General features: G+C 33.7%; 1 protein-coding gene across 1 annotated transcript; it reads right to left on the minus strand.

Annotated features, from left to right (window-relative positions):
• Positions 1-220: 220 nt before the first annotated feature.
• Positions 221-8,921, minus strand: LOC125062133 (LIM homeobox transcription factor 1-beta). Its single transcript, XM_047667722.1, has 4 exons — positions 8,805-8,921; positions 3,238-3,439; positions 2,499-3,115; positions 221-2,429 (listed from the first exon to the last, which is right to left on the minus strand). Exons 1-4 carry the CDS (start codon positions 8,893-8,895, stop codon positions 2,182-2,184), a joined length of 1,158 nt encoding a protein of 385 aa, XP_047523678.1. The 5' UTR covers positions 8,896-8,921; the 3' UTR covers positions 221-2,181.
• Between the last annotated feature and the right edge of the window lie 7,556 nt (positions 8,922-16,477).

A 16,477-nucleotide genomic window follows, 5' to 3' on the forward strand; every position in this document is an offset into this window, starting at 1 on the left:
AAATACATTGATATAATCTGTGAGCCACTACATTAATATTTTAATCAGCGATTTAGTAGATGTGTTGTTCGGTTCAGAACATCAGTATAATTATGTAAACATATATACAAAAGGATTAATGCATTATAATAAATAATTGATTTGAATTAAGGAATAGAAATTTAACAATTTTTTAATTGCATAAATATTTTTATATAACTACAATTCGTAGACACCGTCCATTGCTGTTTAGATTTCGCAGAATGATTTTAAGAGATAAAGACTTACAGAAATACAGGGAATGTATATTAAAGAACAAGGAAATACTTAATCTTGTATAATATTTTACATCAATTACAAAATACCTGAATAACAATAAATTTTGTTGCATTCTTATATATCTAAACCGTATATTTTTGACTAGAGACGACACATGAAAATATGCCGATTACTACTATAATTTATTCTACTACTTGTGGAACCTATAATTTATCCTAGAAGGTTTAAAGTTAAGTACACATAACTTAGTATTTGCGGGGTGGAGAAAAGTTCCAAAATAACTTGCCCACTTACAAGAACTATACAAATTTGGATACAATTTCAGGTCCGGAGCTGTGCGTGGTGCAATGCTATCTAATAGTTTCTTTGAAACGTAATAAGGGTGGGTGAGTAGCTATTCCATTCCACCCTTACTCACGTTTTGGCATCTGATAGGTAGATATCCACTAGGGATTTTTTCAAATCCCATCCCCGATTATTGACTTATTGACATGCCTAAACACTTGCTGCCAATTCCTACAACTCTCTACACTAAACAATTCTATTTGATCAGTCGGTAGTTGTAGATTTCCCAGTATTTTAGTTAATTTTTCAATATAATATTGAACCTAGTATAGATATTGTTCCCATTGCACTCGGGACCGATAAATGAGTATCGTACGTACGTACGTACTCGACGTTGTACGAGGTACGTAAAATCACGGAATCTATTTAGAAAGTTGTAAAGGCGATTCTAAGTCAAATTTTGTGCAAGAACGAATATTGCATTGATTTCAGCATATGATTTGTCACATAAAATCGATTAGCACCATTGTTTAACCGTGTGTCATTAACCTTTCATCCTCATTTATCGGTCCCGAGTGCGATGTGAACAATATCTATACACGTGTTCAATAATTTTGTGTACGTTAAAGCTGTTTATTATAAATATTAATGTTAATGGAACTTTTAGTATACTTTTTGTTTCATTAGGTCAGTTTAAATTAGGTTCAGTAGATTCGACTACGTAATCTGTAAAAGTGAGCTATTTTCTAGAGAGTTTGCTTTAAACAGAAAAGGTACTATACAAGATACATTTCTAATTCATATAAAGCGAGCAACACTAAATTTTTTAGACTAAAACTTATTGCATTCTATGATAATTTTCCTGATATTATAGTTCATGGGATTAATAAATTTATATGTAATTAGTTTTAAGGAAAAGAAATGTCTCCATACGATTGAATTATTATCGCGACATATTACAGATTTTATGACTAGATTTCTCCTTAATTAATATGATCTTCACAAGATACTATAAAATAGACACGAATCTATAAGTTCTAAGTTTTATATTTACAATTTCAGTTAAGTCCACGGAGAGCTTTCTTAGTTTCTACATTCATACATTGTTGGCTAAAAATCTTTTTAAATTATTACATATAACATACAGTTTTACAATTATATTTTTATAGATAAATTAAACTATTTGTATGTTATTAGAATACGTATTGAATTTTTAACAGTTAAATATCTACCATAATGCCTTAGTTACATGAATACATACGATGTAGGTTCTTAGGTATATATATATACAAAGGGTTGAGTAGGATCAAAATTATTAGGGTAAAGACACACAATTCTTAATATAATTAAAGAAATTTACTTTCGTAATTAATTAATTACTAATTTCAAATATGTTTTATTATTTTTCTCAATCATAATAAGCGTAACAAAAGATTCATGAACGAATCTGGCACGTTTATAGGAAACACTAAATTTTTAAGACATAGTAAAAGGACTAAAATCAAAGAAGGAGTTAAATGAATTCGTTTCGGTAATCGTGTGACTGGTGGCAGTGGCTGTGGACTTAACTGTATGGTCACCCTTAAAGGACCCCAAACGCAAAGCAGTATTATTCCGGCTTGCGCGGGTTTCGCTTAATCAATGTTCTGTACTAAAGTAGGAATTCTGCATCAGGTAAAGCTTGTCTATTGGATTTACGACGGCACCCGTACCAAGATTAAGGGGTTCATGATTGCCATGGTTTGAATGATTGTGACCGTGATGATTCACCTCCAAATTCTGGAGGCTCATTGTGTCAGATGCACCTTCGTCGAGTTGATCGAAATTGCTTCCATCTAGAGATATATCTGAACTGCAGAAGCTATCTCCAGAATGGACTGGATAATCTGGAATTAAAATTTAATTATTTAATTGCTAATATGTATTTATTACAAGTGTGTCAAAAGGATATTTACCATCAGGAGAATAAGGTAGGTTGGGGTTAAGAGGTTGGCTGGATGCAGAGTAAGCAGCGTCAAGCCCGAGATAGTTGCCGTGATCACTAGATGGCGACTCTTGTTTGATACTCTTCTCGTCCTTATCTTTATCTTTATCAGCGTTTTTGTCGCCTTCCTGCTTCGCTTTACGTTGTATCTTTTTCATCTTGGCTCGTTGATTTTGGAACCAAACTTGTACAACTCGGACGCTTAAACCGGTGTCTTTGGCTAAAGCTTCACGTACTTTTCGACAAGGCTTAGGACTCACTTCGAATGAGGCTTTAAATTGCCTGCGCTGAGCTGAGGTTAAAATCGTTCTTGGGCGTTTTGGTCCACGCCGTCCGTCCCTAGGCCGTTCTGAATCGTCTATTATCATATCATCTTCGGCATGTTGCATCAGATACATTTCCTTTTCGAAGTCTTGTCTACAAAAGATCTGTCCAGCTCTGACAACGTATTGTTCTCCTTTTTGCAGGGGTTGACAGCACATAACGCACACGAAGCATTGTATATGAAACACATATTGTTGAGCTCTCATGACCATTTCTTGCGGAAGAAGCCTGTCGCCGCATCTGGTGCATTTGACGCCGAATAATCTGGGACAAATAGGATTCATGGATTTATATGTAAAACGAGCGCAAAGCAATTTCGCATGGCATTTCGCTAGCATCGCAAGAAGTCGCTTAAGTTCTATGAATATTGATAATATTATATTTACCTATCGTAATCGGGTTTGCAGTAGAGTTTTGAATTTCTGGTGTAGCAGGTGTGTGATAACGGACAGCCGCAGACGCAGCAACTGAGGCAATGTTCGTGCCATGAAAGTTCTCCCACTCTCATAAGATAACGATCTTGGATTTTCTGGCCACAGCCTTCGCATATTTCAACTATCTTCTCCCTCTTGATGCTCGTGCTTAGTTCTGAAAAGAAATTAGTATCTAGTTTATTAGAGAGTGATATTGAGATACTAATTTGAAGTTTAGAAAAATAAGGTTTAAGATGGATACAAGGCTACAATCAGTATCAACATAACACAAAGTAAGATTAAGCATTTTCTATGTTAGAATTGAGAAATTCGTTAACTCCTCAGATTAGTGTGGAGCATGTACATTCCGTCGCTACGCAACTTCTTTTGCAAGAAAAATATGATGATAATAAAAAGAAATTCGCTTTTGCCATTAAATTCAGAAAGATAAAATAAATGTGCATAGATAGGTATCTATGCGCATTTATAAATAGGTATTTATTAAAAAAAGTTTAAGGAATAAGCGTTGATAAATGGTTTTAATGGGTACAATAATAATTTGTCAATTTAAATACAAAAATAAGCTAAGTTTAAATGAAGATAAATATATAAAATATTTAGAACGTTATATTTTTTTCCGTTAGAACGAATTTCGGATTAATTAAAATAAAATGTTATTTAGTCTGAGTATCGTGATTAAAGCAACGCCGTCGGTAATTGTTTAAGTTTTCAATTAAATACCTAATAATTGTCAAATAAAGACTATTTATGTAATTACTAGCGGACCCGACAGACCTTGTCCTGTACACACATCTTAAAGATAAAATTTCAAACTTAAAAAATCAGACAAAAAACATCTAATTGTAAATAATCGGAACTATTATCGAATCCACCCAAAAAAAATCATCATCAAATCGGTTCACCCAAATATTGCATTACGGCTTTGTCGGGAAAGATTCGATCTTCTTGGTCGTGGCATTGTTAATGATAATATCGGCACGATAAGCTAATGGAAACTCGAAATAAACACATCAACCTACAAAACTTCTAATTGTCAAATTTTCAATCATACTTAATCATATTTAACATTAATTTTAGCTGTAAGTTGCGTTTTGTTATAGTGACCATTTTTAACAAATGAACGGCTTGACTGATGACTGATAAATTTTAATTATTTGTTTGTTGCGTTTTGTTATACCACGTTTTATGTTACTTCCCACGGAAACCGGATAAAAATTATCCTATGTCCGTCTTCTGGGTCTAAGCTACCCCCGCCAATTTTCGGCCAGATCGGTAACTAACACGACTTTCTTTTATATAGGTACATAGATAAATGGAATAGTAAACAGTAAGTAATCTGTATAATAGTAAAATGCGTAATCGCATTTTACTATTTCCAAATTGTATTTCATCACTCGTGAATACACGTCCACACAAAGACTTTAAAATTCGATATACTTTTAAATAGCAAAAGGATTTTAGAGTTTTACTATTATTTATTTTGACCGCTTTCGATCGTAAACGATTTTACGTCCAGTAAAGGACAAATACCTAATTTTTAAGGAATTATTTAATTTTAAATCTATTTTTATTTTACTTCGCGGTTAAAATAAAATAAATTTATTTTAGTGATCTTTTCACGATAGTTTTCAATAGCTTTAGTTTAGAGCTTAGTTAGCTTTACAGATTTTATTTAAAGTTCTTAGTTTTAATTATTTTATCATTACATCTAAAAAGATGTGTACATAAAATTTATTATCAAAACAATTAGTGTGGAGATATAGCAAGAATAAATTCAATTGGCATTCCGACGGGACTCAATTTTGCTTTTTTTGTCTTTAATTCACTGTTAACTTAAACGCTAAAGAACAAAACGTCTGTGTTAATAGTTTATATAAAAATAATTGTGCAAACTAAATAAATCTTTCATAGAAATAATTTTTAAACATCATTTGTATTTACTGAGAGGCGTTTGATATTGCGTTTGAGATTTATGATAGAACTATAGTAGGTATAACGTTAGCAAAAAAATATCTGCGTTAAATACATTTACGAAAATTGTTTTATGATTCACAGCGCCTCTAGAGTTACGTGAAAAGATTTCCCATAAAATATTCGACGTACGCATTTTAAGTTCATTTAACAACTACAACATTTAACTTGACCAGGTATAAGCGACGAAACATGACACGAAACACGCCTTTTCTCAAAACCTAGTACAATTACACTAACCCAATGTCTGGAAGCCTATTTCGCTTACAGTATTTTGAAACATCGAGTTAGCACAAAGCTTTCTTAAGACATGGTCGATGCCTCAAGTCATTCCTTAGGTGGAGACACGCCCTTGTGGGAGGGGCTTCAGTCACCCGGGTCACGGATCAAACGGGGAACAAACCGTCGACATAAAACATGCCTAACAGTAAATCGATTCGAGGTGCGTGTTCGGAGAACGTGATGGTCTAAAGCAGCCTTGCGATTCTGTAACTCACTTTTCGAACTCACACAGCGGTTTTCGCATCGGCGGTCGCTCTCAAATCAGTCGTGAAGCAGTCATTTTATGATTTGGCATTCTGAAAAGGTGGGAGCTTGTAGTTTATTGTTTATCAAAAAAAATCATAAAATGACTGCTTCACGACTGATTTGAGAGCGACCGCCGATGCGAAAACCGCTGTATGAGTTCGAAAAGTGAGTTACAGAATCGCAGGGCAGGGGTCTCCAAACTTTCCAGCCTTAGGGCCATACTGATTACTCCAGTAAGTTCCGAGGGCCAAAACCATATATGTCATTATGCTTGTTATAAGTTATGTTTTTATTACAAAAACAATAACGATAAGCCTACAACAATGTTATGAGTAGTTAGCCCATGACCATATCAATGTAAATGTCATATTAATAATTATTCAACATAAAATTAGAATACTTCAGTAAACTAAATTTAATTTGCTATAAAAAATATGTTCTCTAAAAGGAGTTTTCAAGTATGCTAGCTCTCCGCGGACCGGACAAAATTTGTCAGGTAGTTTGGAGACCCCTGGTCTAAAGGAAGATGAAAAAGTTGAACGAATAAACGCATGCCGCGAAACAACTCGAGTTTTAAACGGATATAATCTCGAGTTTACAATTGAAATATTACACGCGTAAGCAAAGATGAAAATGGCAAGACTAAGAGTAAAAATTAAGATTGACTGAGCATTTTGTACGACTCCAGATTGTCTATAGCTAAAATTCAACCCTAAATAACTTATTACAAATACAGTAAATATCAACGAATAAATTTACGTATTGAAACTATAAAAGCTTGTATATTTTCCAACACTTTTAAATAAACAAAATTAAAGCTTTCAGTGTTTATTCATGAACAGTTATTTGCTAATCAAGTTCAATAAAAATATGAATAGTGAATTACGGATGCCTGTAAATTTCAAGAATTTTTGAAGTTGTACTTCTTTAGGCGCGTTATGAAAAATTGATGAGAGTGAAATTTTATGATGCGCGCGCACCTGTGACACAAAATTGGGAGTGTGATATAGCGTGCGCGAGCGAGATGGGAATAATACAATCTACAAGTAAAAAGAAATAGAATATGCGTGAAGCTAACTTCACGCATATTCTATTTCTTAGCTTAGCACCTTAACAAGAATTTTGAATGACCATGACATCTGACAATGACATTTACCTTTTAAACAAATATAGGAATTTTAATTATTGTTTAAAATAAAAGATTTAAGATTATATACCTAGTTATTTTCATTATAAAAGTGCGAATTTTATATGTGCGTCTGAATTATAATCAGAAGTGGTTTAAATTGAATATCTAAATCAATACTAATTAATATGATAAAATATTTGTGAAAAAACTGTGCCAACCTTCCTGAGTGCTTCAATTAATTGAGGTTAACTATCCGTATGTATTATCGAGTATTATTTTATTTATTACAATATGAATTTGTTTAACATAAGATTGCTTAATATTTGGTGAAATATAAATAATTCAAAACCCTATATATAGATACATTTTTCGAGTTATTTTTAAATTAATCTGGTAATTGTTCAATAATTTAAAGCGCAATATCAAACAAATAGTTTAATATGATGTTAGTATAGTTGAACATCATTCACGTTAAACGTTTAATACTTATATTTCATGCAGCGTTCAATTTACATTAAATAAATGTAAAACATGATATCTATTCCCTTAAATGGAAAATGAAAACTTTAGGACAAAGGTAAAAAGTGAAAACCATTTGGATTGCGTTTCAAAACCTCGCTTTCCTAGAAAAGCCGCGAGCATTTGTCACCGTTTTGCTGAAAGTTCCAACAAAACCGGTAAAATTTACGCTTCATGCCATTATCGGTCGCTTTCTATGTCAATTGTATTTTTTTGGAAAAACTTTTTTAAATAGGAATAGTGTGAAATTTTGTATGTATAGGCATTGTTTGTAGATTATATTATTTACCCACTATTGTTAAAGAAATGGTAGTAGGATCGCATGTTAGTTTAAATCATCTTTATTATAGCGCTCATTTTTGGTAATATTTTGTAACTTGATTTTGTTCTCTACTATATAAAAATAAGTCGGGTTTTCCTTCCTGACGCTATAACTTTAGAACGCACGAACCGATTTCCACGGTTTTGAATTCGTTGGAAAGGTCTCGGGCTCCGTGAGGTTTATAGCAAAGAAAATTCAACAGAAAAGCGGGATCACCAAACGAAATGTTACATAAAACGAAGCCATCTGGTGGCGAAACGGAGTTCGCCGAGTTTGCTAGTTACATATAATATTATATTGTTTATTTTGTGATACTTCCAAATGTCTTTAAAAATTTGTGAAAATCTATACAATAAAGATATTTTCGGGACAATATTGTTACAGAAGCGATCTTCTGGTGATATAATTAATAATATTAAGACAATATTTTATGTATTAGTAGGTACTTACACGGTTTAAATTAATAGAGATGAGGTTATATCAAGTCGTAGAGAACATCAGCCGATTGCACTGTATGCAAATTATATTTAACAAAAACATTAATTGCAAAGGATTTTTTTTCTAACGTTACTATTAAACTACTGTAGCAGTATAAATGAATATTATTTACTTTTTTCTATTTAATTCATGTCAATTTCATTGTACCTACCAACACATATTATTTTGGATTTTTTTATAAATTGCTATTAATCGCTTACTTGATAATTATAAATAAGATATCTACTATATAAAAATAAGTCGGGTTTTCCTTCCTGACGCTATAACTCCAGAACGCACGAACCGATTTCCACGGTTTTGCATTCGTTGGTAAGGTCTCGGGCTCCGTGAGGTTTATAGCAAAGAAAATTCAGGAAAAATTTCAACAGAAAAGCGGGATCACCAAACGAAATGTTACATAAAACGAAGCCATCTGGTGGCGAAACGGAGTTCGCCGAGTTTGCTAGTAGTTTATAAATTCGATCACATATGAAATTTTTTTTACTAAAAACAATTTAAAAACTCGGTCATCAAAATTCGCAACGTCCTTAAGAAAGTAACACTTTCACTAACCTGTTCTTCCGGCACACGAGAGCGGAGGCTGCATGCCGTCCTGCATCAATCCCGAATTGATATTTGTATAAAATTCTAACATTTTTTTCATATAAAACTTATCACACGGAACGCGTACGCCGCGGTAGCCGAAAACACAATGACGTAGTGTGAGCGAGCGCCCTCATCTTTCCTCTCCCATTCTTATCCCGCCAATCAGGTCCCCTCCTATGACTCCGCCCAATATTCTAACCCACCTACCTATTATACAGAAAGCTATTATATTTTACCATTGCGATACGGCACAAATTTCCTTTTTTTTTAGCCACAGGAAAATTCGACACTGTTGGTTAGACGATCGTTGATATTGGAACGCGGTGGATACATACAACAATAAAATTATAGACAAGTGATTTCTTTTTAATATTCGTAGAAATTAAGGAGAATTTTGCGAAGAATACAAGCTAATAGGAAAAAGGTATTGATTTCTCTCGAGGTATGGAGAGGCATAGTACAAAAACAATAGATTTACTCTTACGACTTACGTTAACCAATAACAAACGCAGATACTTAATACCATTATAAGTTACACAATACAATCGTTACACATCAAAGAATAAGTTATGATTTTTTAAAATATAATTTAGCTAAAGTTCAAGTTACAGTGGCCTGGTCGCAAGTGACAACACAGCTTAAATCAAAATATGTCATTCATACTTACTTTATTTAGCTTATTTAATGCAAAATTATGACTAAAATAATTCTAACCTCATACAAGTACATACGTTTCATACACAATTACTTACAAAAACATTTTTAAAATACTACTCTGATTTGACTGTGTTAATAATTAAATTAAATTGTAACTTTTAGCCAAGTCAAGTCAAGTCATTTATTCATATAGGTAACACAATGTACACTTATGCACGTCAAAAAAGAAATACAAATTAAATGCTTCTAATTTTCCATTTACTGCCAGTTCTCAAATCAAGGGCGTAGAACGGAAGAGAAGAACTGGCAATAAACTTTCCGCCACTCTTTTTTTTGCCGAGGGTCTAAGGACATTTCCTTTACTAAAAAAATGGGGTTGTGATAAACAAATGAAAAGCTACAGCGTCCAGTTTGATGACAATCCAATTTTGCTTTGAGACAATCCTTGTAATTTCAATATCACCTCCAGGGTCTCCTCGGTGCCTTGTGGGTTTAGTCTATCTAACTTGTTCTTGAATAGTTTATTTGGAACTTTGAAGACTGAATTAAACTATGAAGTTTGACTTGCCCGCGCTAACTTCAGTTCCTTGATTTCTATCGCCTGAGTTTCAGTTAGTCTTTGATCTAAGTAATTGTCCAGCGTATATAGGCATCTGTCTACAAACTTTATGCATATATATTGGTATTTTTATCTGTAACTAGCTATCAACGGTAGCCTAACTGTATTCGTACAATATTTCGTATAAGGATTATTGCAAAAGTGACAGCATCAACATTTGATTTCTATATGTGAAGTGGTTGTTGTTGTGTCAAAAAGTTGGCGATTCAAATGAGTGGCGGAGACAGTCTTGCCAGTTCTTGTCCGCTCTACGCGGGAACTGGTAGTAAATTCAGAGCTTTGGTTACTAAGGCGAAGGATACAATAAAATATTAACATGTTTTTTACTTTAACATTATCACTCTCTAATAAATTGGTGAAGTGCAGGGTCTATGAAACTGTTTAAAGTATGCGCATTTTCAACTTAGCGTGCTACTTTAATTCGATTGCTTTTTCTTTGTATTTGATAAAGAATACAACCGATTGTATGACTCAAAATCGACGATGCGCCTTAAATATTATACCTATACATAAATAAGGCGCAAAAATGTCCCGTGTCAGTATTCATAAAAATACTATATCTATGAGAGATTGTTTTATTTCGTTAATTCTTTTTAAAGTGACATGATAAACATAAAAACGAAGCTATAGCACTCCAAACACTGTATACTTCAATGCATACTTTAAAAACAATTTTAATTCATAAAAATATCCGGCTATTGCAATTTATATTGTGGTGAACTCAACTTTTTATACGAAAAAACAGCTGGAGAGCTATCTCGGTTAGACCACTTGTGATATACTATGGGTATTGTACTGGAGTGGACCAATTCTGCCATTGAACTATTACTTACACAATCCGTCTATAAACACAACTGAAGCAATAACGAAATGGATACGCTTTAATATTCTGATGTTTAGAAGTCAGAACCGTAAGTAAGTTTTAAACAACAACACTAGATTAACAATTTGTGTCGTTTCTACGAAACTTCTTTAACAAATTTACAGTAAAACAAATTGTACAATTCTATTACTACTTTTGGCAAGTGTTTTCTACTTTGTACTTGATAGAATAATCTATATATATAAAAAGAAAATGGTGTTCGTTTGAGGCTCTTTCACGCTTAAACCACTGATCGTATCGACATGAAACTACCACCATTCGATGCGAAATTTTTCCTAGATGGTTTATGGCTTATTTATTAAATTCCAACGTTCCTTCATTTTTTTATTGCTGTTTTACTTTTATGAAAATTTATCCATACGGACTTCACCGCGGAAACATTCGGGGAGGCTTCCTAGAACCTCTAAACGTCAACATCTGTTAAAAACTCGATTTTCGAAATGTTTCAATTTTCTTAGCGGGAAGTTAAAAAGAAGAATAATAAAAATATGAAAAAAAATAAAATAATGAAACATAAAATTTATTTTAATTCGTCCAGCAAAGCGGGCGCGAAACGGCTAGTAATTCATAAAACTAAAATATATAAGCAAACGTTTGTTACTCAGATACTGACAACATAATTTTGTATCGATAGATATGTTCCGATTGCCGCATCCACTTTCAATCTGGTTTTTATTTACATGGACTTATTATTGTGTTTTCATTTATCAGTAGCAATGAATGCCTCTGCGTGCGTTTGATTCTATTGTGTGTTCACCTCTCCACCACTTCAAGTCCAATGGTGGTATGAGCAAGTAGAATACGTCCCGGACGGGTTACCACAACTCGTTTTTAATACGAATACTATTTTTATAAAGCTCAGTTAAGCGTGATCATTGATGGTTCGAATTTTTTGCCGATGGCAATTTCAAAGGTACTCATTTTTTAAAGGTTTTTAACGAGTTTCCGATAATGTAACGGAATTTATTGTACTGCTGTTTAATGTGATGACATTTTAAATAACGTTAAAAGAGCAGTGTTGGCCTAGTGGCTTCAGCGTGCAGTGGCAGAGCACTCTCAACGCTGATTCCTTAGGTTCATATCATAGCGTTGCGAACTAAATCTAATATGTATGTTTATATGAACCTACAATACCAAGACTCAGAATAGGGAAATTAAATATTTCTGTAAAAAAATTGATTACATGACATACTAACCATTACGCCTAGTGTTTTCGGTTTGATTTCCTGTCGGCGCACGGACTTTAATAAGTTTTTAATTTGGCTCACCTTTTGTTAACGGTCAATCCTCTTAAATGACTAACACGGTGAAATATCTATAGAAGTTATACTGCCGTATGAAGGACAAGTACACTGTCTTGGTTCTAGATTAATTATCATGCGATTCAGATATAATATGTAATCACTGTGTTTAATATTCGGGATAATTGAAATCATGTATTTAATTAGTAGGCTATAACTCATTAACGTATTACATGCAAGAGGAACTATGATATATTCACTTTATTTTAATACCAGATAAAACAAATACAATTAAATATTGGTCAGGATAATAATGCTACGGCAGCCATATTCTCCTTATTTATGGACTATTCATGAAATACGCAATTACTAATAGTGTAATATTTAAATTGTATATACATATTTGTGTATCTAACTTAAAGATGGGTTCCGAGTTATAACTTTGAACACCATATTAAGATTAATTTTTATACTGGATATCTCTATTAATTTACGTAATTAATTGTAAATGTATTAGAGTCCTTATATATGAAATTGGCGTTTTGTATGTGAGAAACAAAAATGTAGATTTTTTTAAATAGAATATTATATATTATTATATTATTATATATTTAATTAATCAAAGTATAGACTATTGCTATCTATGCACTTTTGCCATCTTATAGGAAGTTCATTGATCCCTTTAGTGAAACACCATCGGACGAGAATCAATAAAACCTTTGAAGGTGGTTTCGACTGCTCCATCAGAGTTGAATTTGTTACCTTGCAAGAAGTTAACCAAATTTCGAAAAAAATGGTAATATGTTAGAGCATGGTCCGGGGAGAACGGTGGATTTCAATTGAAGCTCCCCAAATTTGGTAACAGTCCGTTGTGCAGTGTGTGGTCTAGCGTTGTCCTGAAGCAGTATTGGCCTAGAGCGATTGACCAGCCTTGATTGCTAGCTGGCTTTTCCATCATGGTTTGCAGTTGCTGACAATAGACATCTGCCGTAATCGTCTGGCCAGATTTAAGAAAGTTATAGTTAACACCCCGGGCTGGTCCACCAAACGTTCACAAGTAACTTTTTCGGAGTAAATTTTTACTTGGGGCATGATTTGGCTGGCTCGGCTTCGGGGTCCAGCCATTGCGATGAGCGCTTCCGATTCTCATACAGGATCTACTTTTCATCATAAGTCACATCACTCGATTTAAATTTAATTTACGTGGTCTTGTTTGCCCTACCCCTAGAGTGTATATAAAAAATCGGCGTTTAATTTATTTTTTTATGGCGTATTATTTGCCCATTTGTATAGAAAGTAAAAATAAATGTATCTCATGAACCGTAAGTTTCCGCAACATAAAACTTTGCAAAACGCTTTCTTTTAGTGAGTAGGTACTATCTACAAAAAAATATCGGCATTCAAATCGATGGACCATATTGGAAAGTTTAGCCGGTTTTACCTTTACCTTTCAAGCTTTTTCACCTTCCCAATTTGCTTCAAGTGGATTAATACAGTTATATCACTAACACAGCAGCCTGCAGCTAACTCAGACGTAGTTTGCGATGGTTCCGCTTCCACAATAGCCTTCGATCTTTATCTTCGATCTTCGAAATTTCCAGATCGAAATCGTAGGAATCAAAAACGCACTGTGTCTTTTGCGATACCGTCGTCATACACTTAATTAATCCTTCGAGACGTTTCTGCAGCACTGGTGCCACGGTGGAACTCGTACTCGTAAATAACGCGACATTTCATGTTTTCCATTTTATAAATAGAGTGACGCAAAGAAAAAAAATTAAAACCGGAAAATGAAATGAATCATGGTTATCGAAAAACAAATGCACCAGTAAGCTGTATAAAATTGAATTTGGAATTCCTAACCAAAGAGGAGATATTTGAGGTCAAAGTGGCCAGTACGACAAAACGCCAATTTCCATGTATGGACCCAATATTATGAGCACGTATTCACCTCACCAATGGTATGCATGTTAGACCGGAGTAGCAATAAAGCAGGCGAAACTTTTCAAACCACCAGAATTTTATTGTCCGTTCCACCCGGCATTGAAACCCTACTACGTCAAAAGAAGAAATTTTAGGTACTGTGCTTTCATTCGAAATACAAAGATAATAAATGTTTCATTCATACAAATGTAGCTCACGACCATAGCGGTTTTCGAAAGAACTCTTTCCGAGCTGGTTATTAAAGAAATATCGACTCAAATGTTAAGCACATTTAAGCACACATAAAAGATAATAAAGCTTTGAATTTGATAAGACATAGTATGGGCTAACTAATGTAAGTAGTAATTTTATCTGCGAGGCGCCTCGCGATTCAAAGTAAATTATTATTAGAAGTTAAAATTAAACTTGTTGTTAAAGGTAAAAACCTTCAATTAAAATTCCTCATAAAACGCAATCGGTTGTAAAAAGTTCGATAACTCGAAAATATTTATAAATCCTCTTTCATTCTGACTACTTCTGATTTTCCAATAAGCCTGCGTTGGTAAAGGCAATATTCAGTGCAATAAGTCCAAACCCAATGGTGTGTGAGAAAAGTGATTGGAAATATTGAACTCGACCGAATGAGAAACAAATAAAAATAAAAAACATTCCGCTTTGTTTTCTAGATAATTTTATTGGTAAGTGTCGGTTGGATAAGATTATCCACGTATATCGCACTTCTTCTGTACCTATAACGTAATTTTGCTCTCTTTCTTGAGTGAGTGGTGGTAAAGCAAAGAAACATCTACGGCGGACAATCTGTTTCCACCGGTTTCTGTCCAGCGCCTCTCTTATGTGTGTACAGTTTTGAGGACGATGAAGCTTTCACTTAATCGGTCCATCTGGTGAACGGCCACGTGATCTTTTCCCTTTTGTATGACCAACCACGATCAGTTTCTCCATGTTCACATCACCTTTGCGGATTGTATGGCCGAAATATGATAAAATTCCTTGTCGGCATATAGTAGACAGGCGAATGCAGAATTGAGTTTAAATCGAACAAGTAATTTTACTAGTATGCTTTAATTCAGATTCGTCTGGAGATAACGAAACATTTTTATTAATGATTTAGAATAAGCAAGTACATTCCATGTTTGTTATACTAAACTAAAAGTACCTCGGCAAAGAAATCCCAGCGCTCGGCAAGCTTAGCATTTAATAACTCCGAGAAAAGGATTAAAAGTCAGCTAGTTTTCGCAATAAGTTCATAAATAAAAGAGTGACGGAGAGTATTGCCATTTCTTCTCGTCCGTTCTACGCCCTTGATTTGAGAATAAATGATATTTGATAGCATTCACATTCATTAATAGTTAACAGTTAATTTATTTATGAAATTGATTTTGATTGAGCGGAATCACAAAACTGGACTCCACTGGAGGTTCTTATCGGACCAGGTCATAATTAGAAGGATAGTCTACAATTAAAAGTAAATCCGTCGCTAAAGTAGAAAATTTTTCTAACTCTTTCTTTAAAAGAACGATCATTGGAGCATCTTTTCGCGTCTAATTCCTTGAAATCGTTCATGAGCGTACGTATTGACTCGCGTCAATAACGCTGTACTGAAAATGCTGCCTTATCACTTCTTCATTTTAATATATACCATAATGCGTTCTGATAAAGTTCAATTTTCTTACATATGTGGATTGGATTCCATAAAAAGGGACGTTTTCCCCTTGTTTACTAAAGGGTCGTGTTTTGTTGCAGATCAAAGAAGTATAGGCATGGCGAACAAATAGACTTATATATGAGAAAATACCTAGATCTCAGTCTTATAAATATATTTATATGAGATTTTCTATGTTGGATATTTGTATAGTTCATATTGACAAGTAATCTCAGTAATGAGAAATAAGAAATGGTTCAATTTTTGCACTTTCTCACAGTTTTTTCATTACTGTAACCAGAGGTTTTCGCGTACAAGCGATAAGGCCACCAGTTGCACTATGTCATTTTTAAACTGTAGTAGGTTCAATAAAGCTTGAACAAAGGTAAATAGAAAACGATTAAAAAAGTTAAAAGCAGCCAACCGTGTAACAACAATATGAATTGTCAATATGTTTGCAAGCCTGTTCGTCGGAGCTACGCGTGTCGGACACGTGTCATGATTTAACTAAAATGTATTAGCTTTTATTTCAAGCGTTCATCTTCTATATTACTCCCTTCAATTACCGGTGATACACCCAAGGGAAAATTTAAAGTTTTAACGATGACGTGATAGACATACTCCAATGTGCGACTATCCTACGCTGTGATAGTG

The sequence above is a fragment of the Pieris napi genome, chromosome Z (assembly GCF_905475465.1).
Source record: "Pieris napi chromosome Z, ilPieNapi1.2, whole genome shotgun sequence".
In the NCBI taxonomy this organism is placed as follows: Eukaryota; Metazoa; Arthropoda; class Insecta; order Lepidoptera; family Pieridae; genus Pieris; species Pieris napi.

Bases quoted from the DNA above. Each gene is read 5' to 3' on its own strand.
- LOC125062133 (XM_047667722.1), bottom strand. From the start codon at position 8,895: ATGAAAAAAATGTTAGAATTTTATACAAATATCAATTCGGGATTGATG. The intron at 3,116-3,237 runs GTAAATATAATA...TATTTGTCCCAG, and splicing joins TGCAAACCCGATTACGATAG to ATTATTCGGCGTCAAATGCA. The intron at 2,430-2,498 runs GTAAATATCCTT...TTTTAATTCCAG, and splicing joins CCTACCTTATTCTCCTGATG to ATTATCCAGTCCATTCTGGA.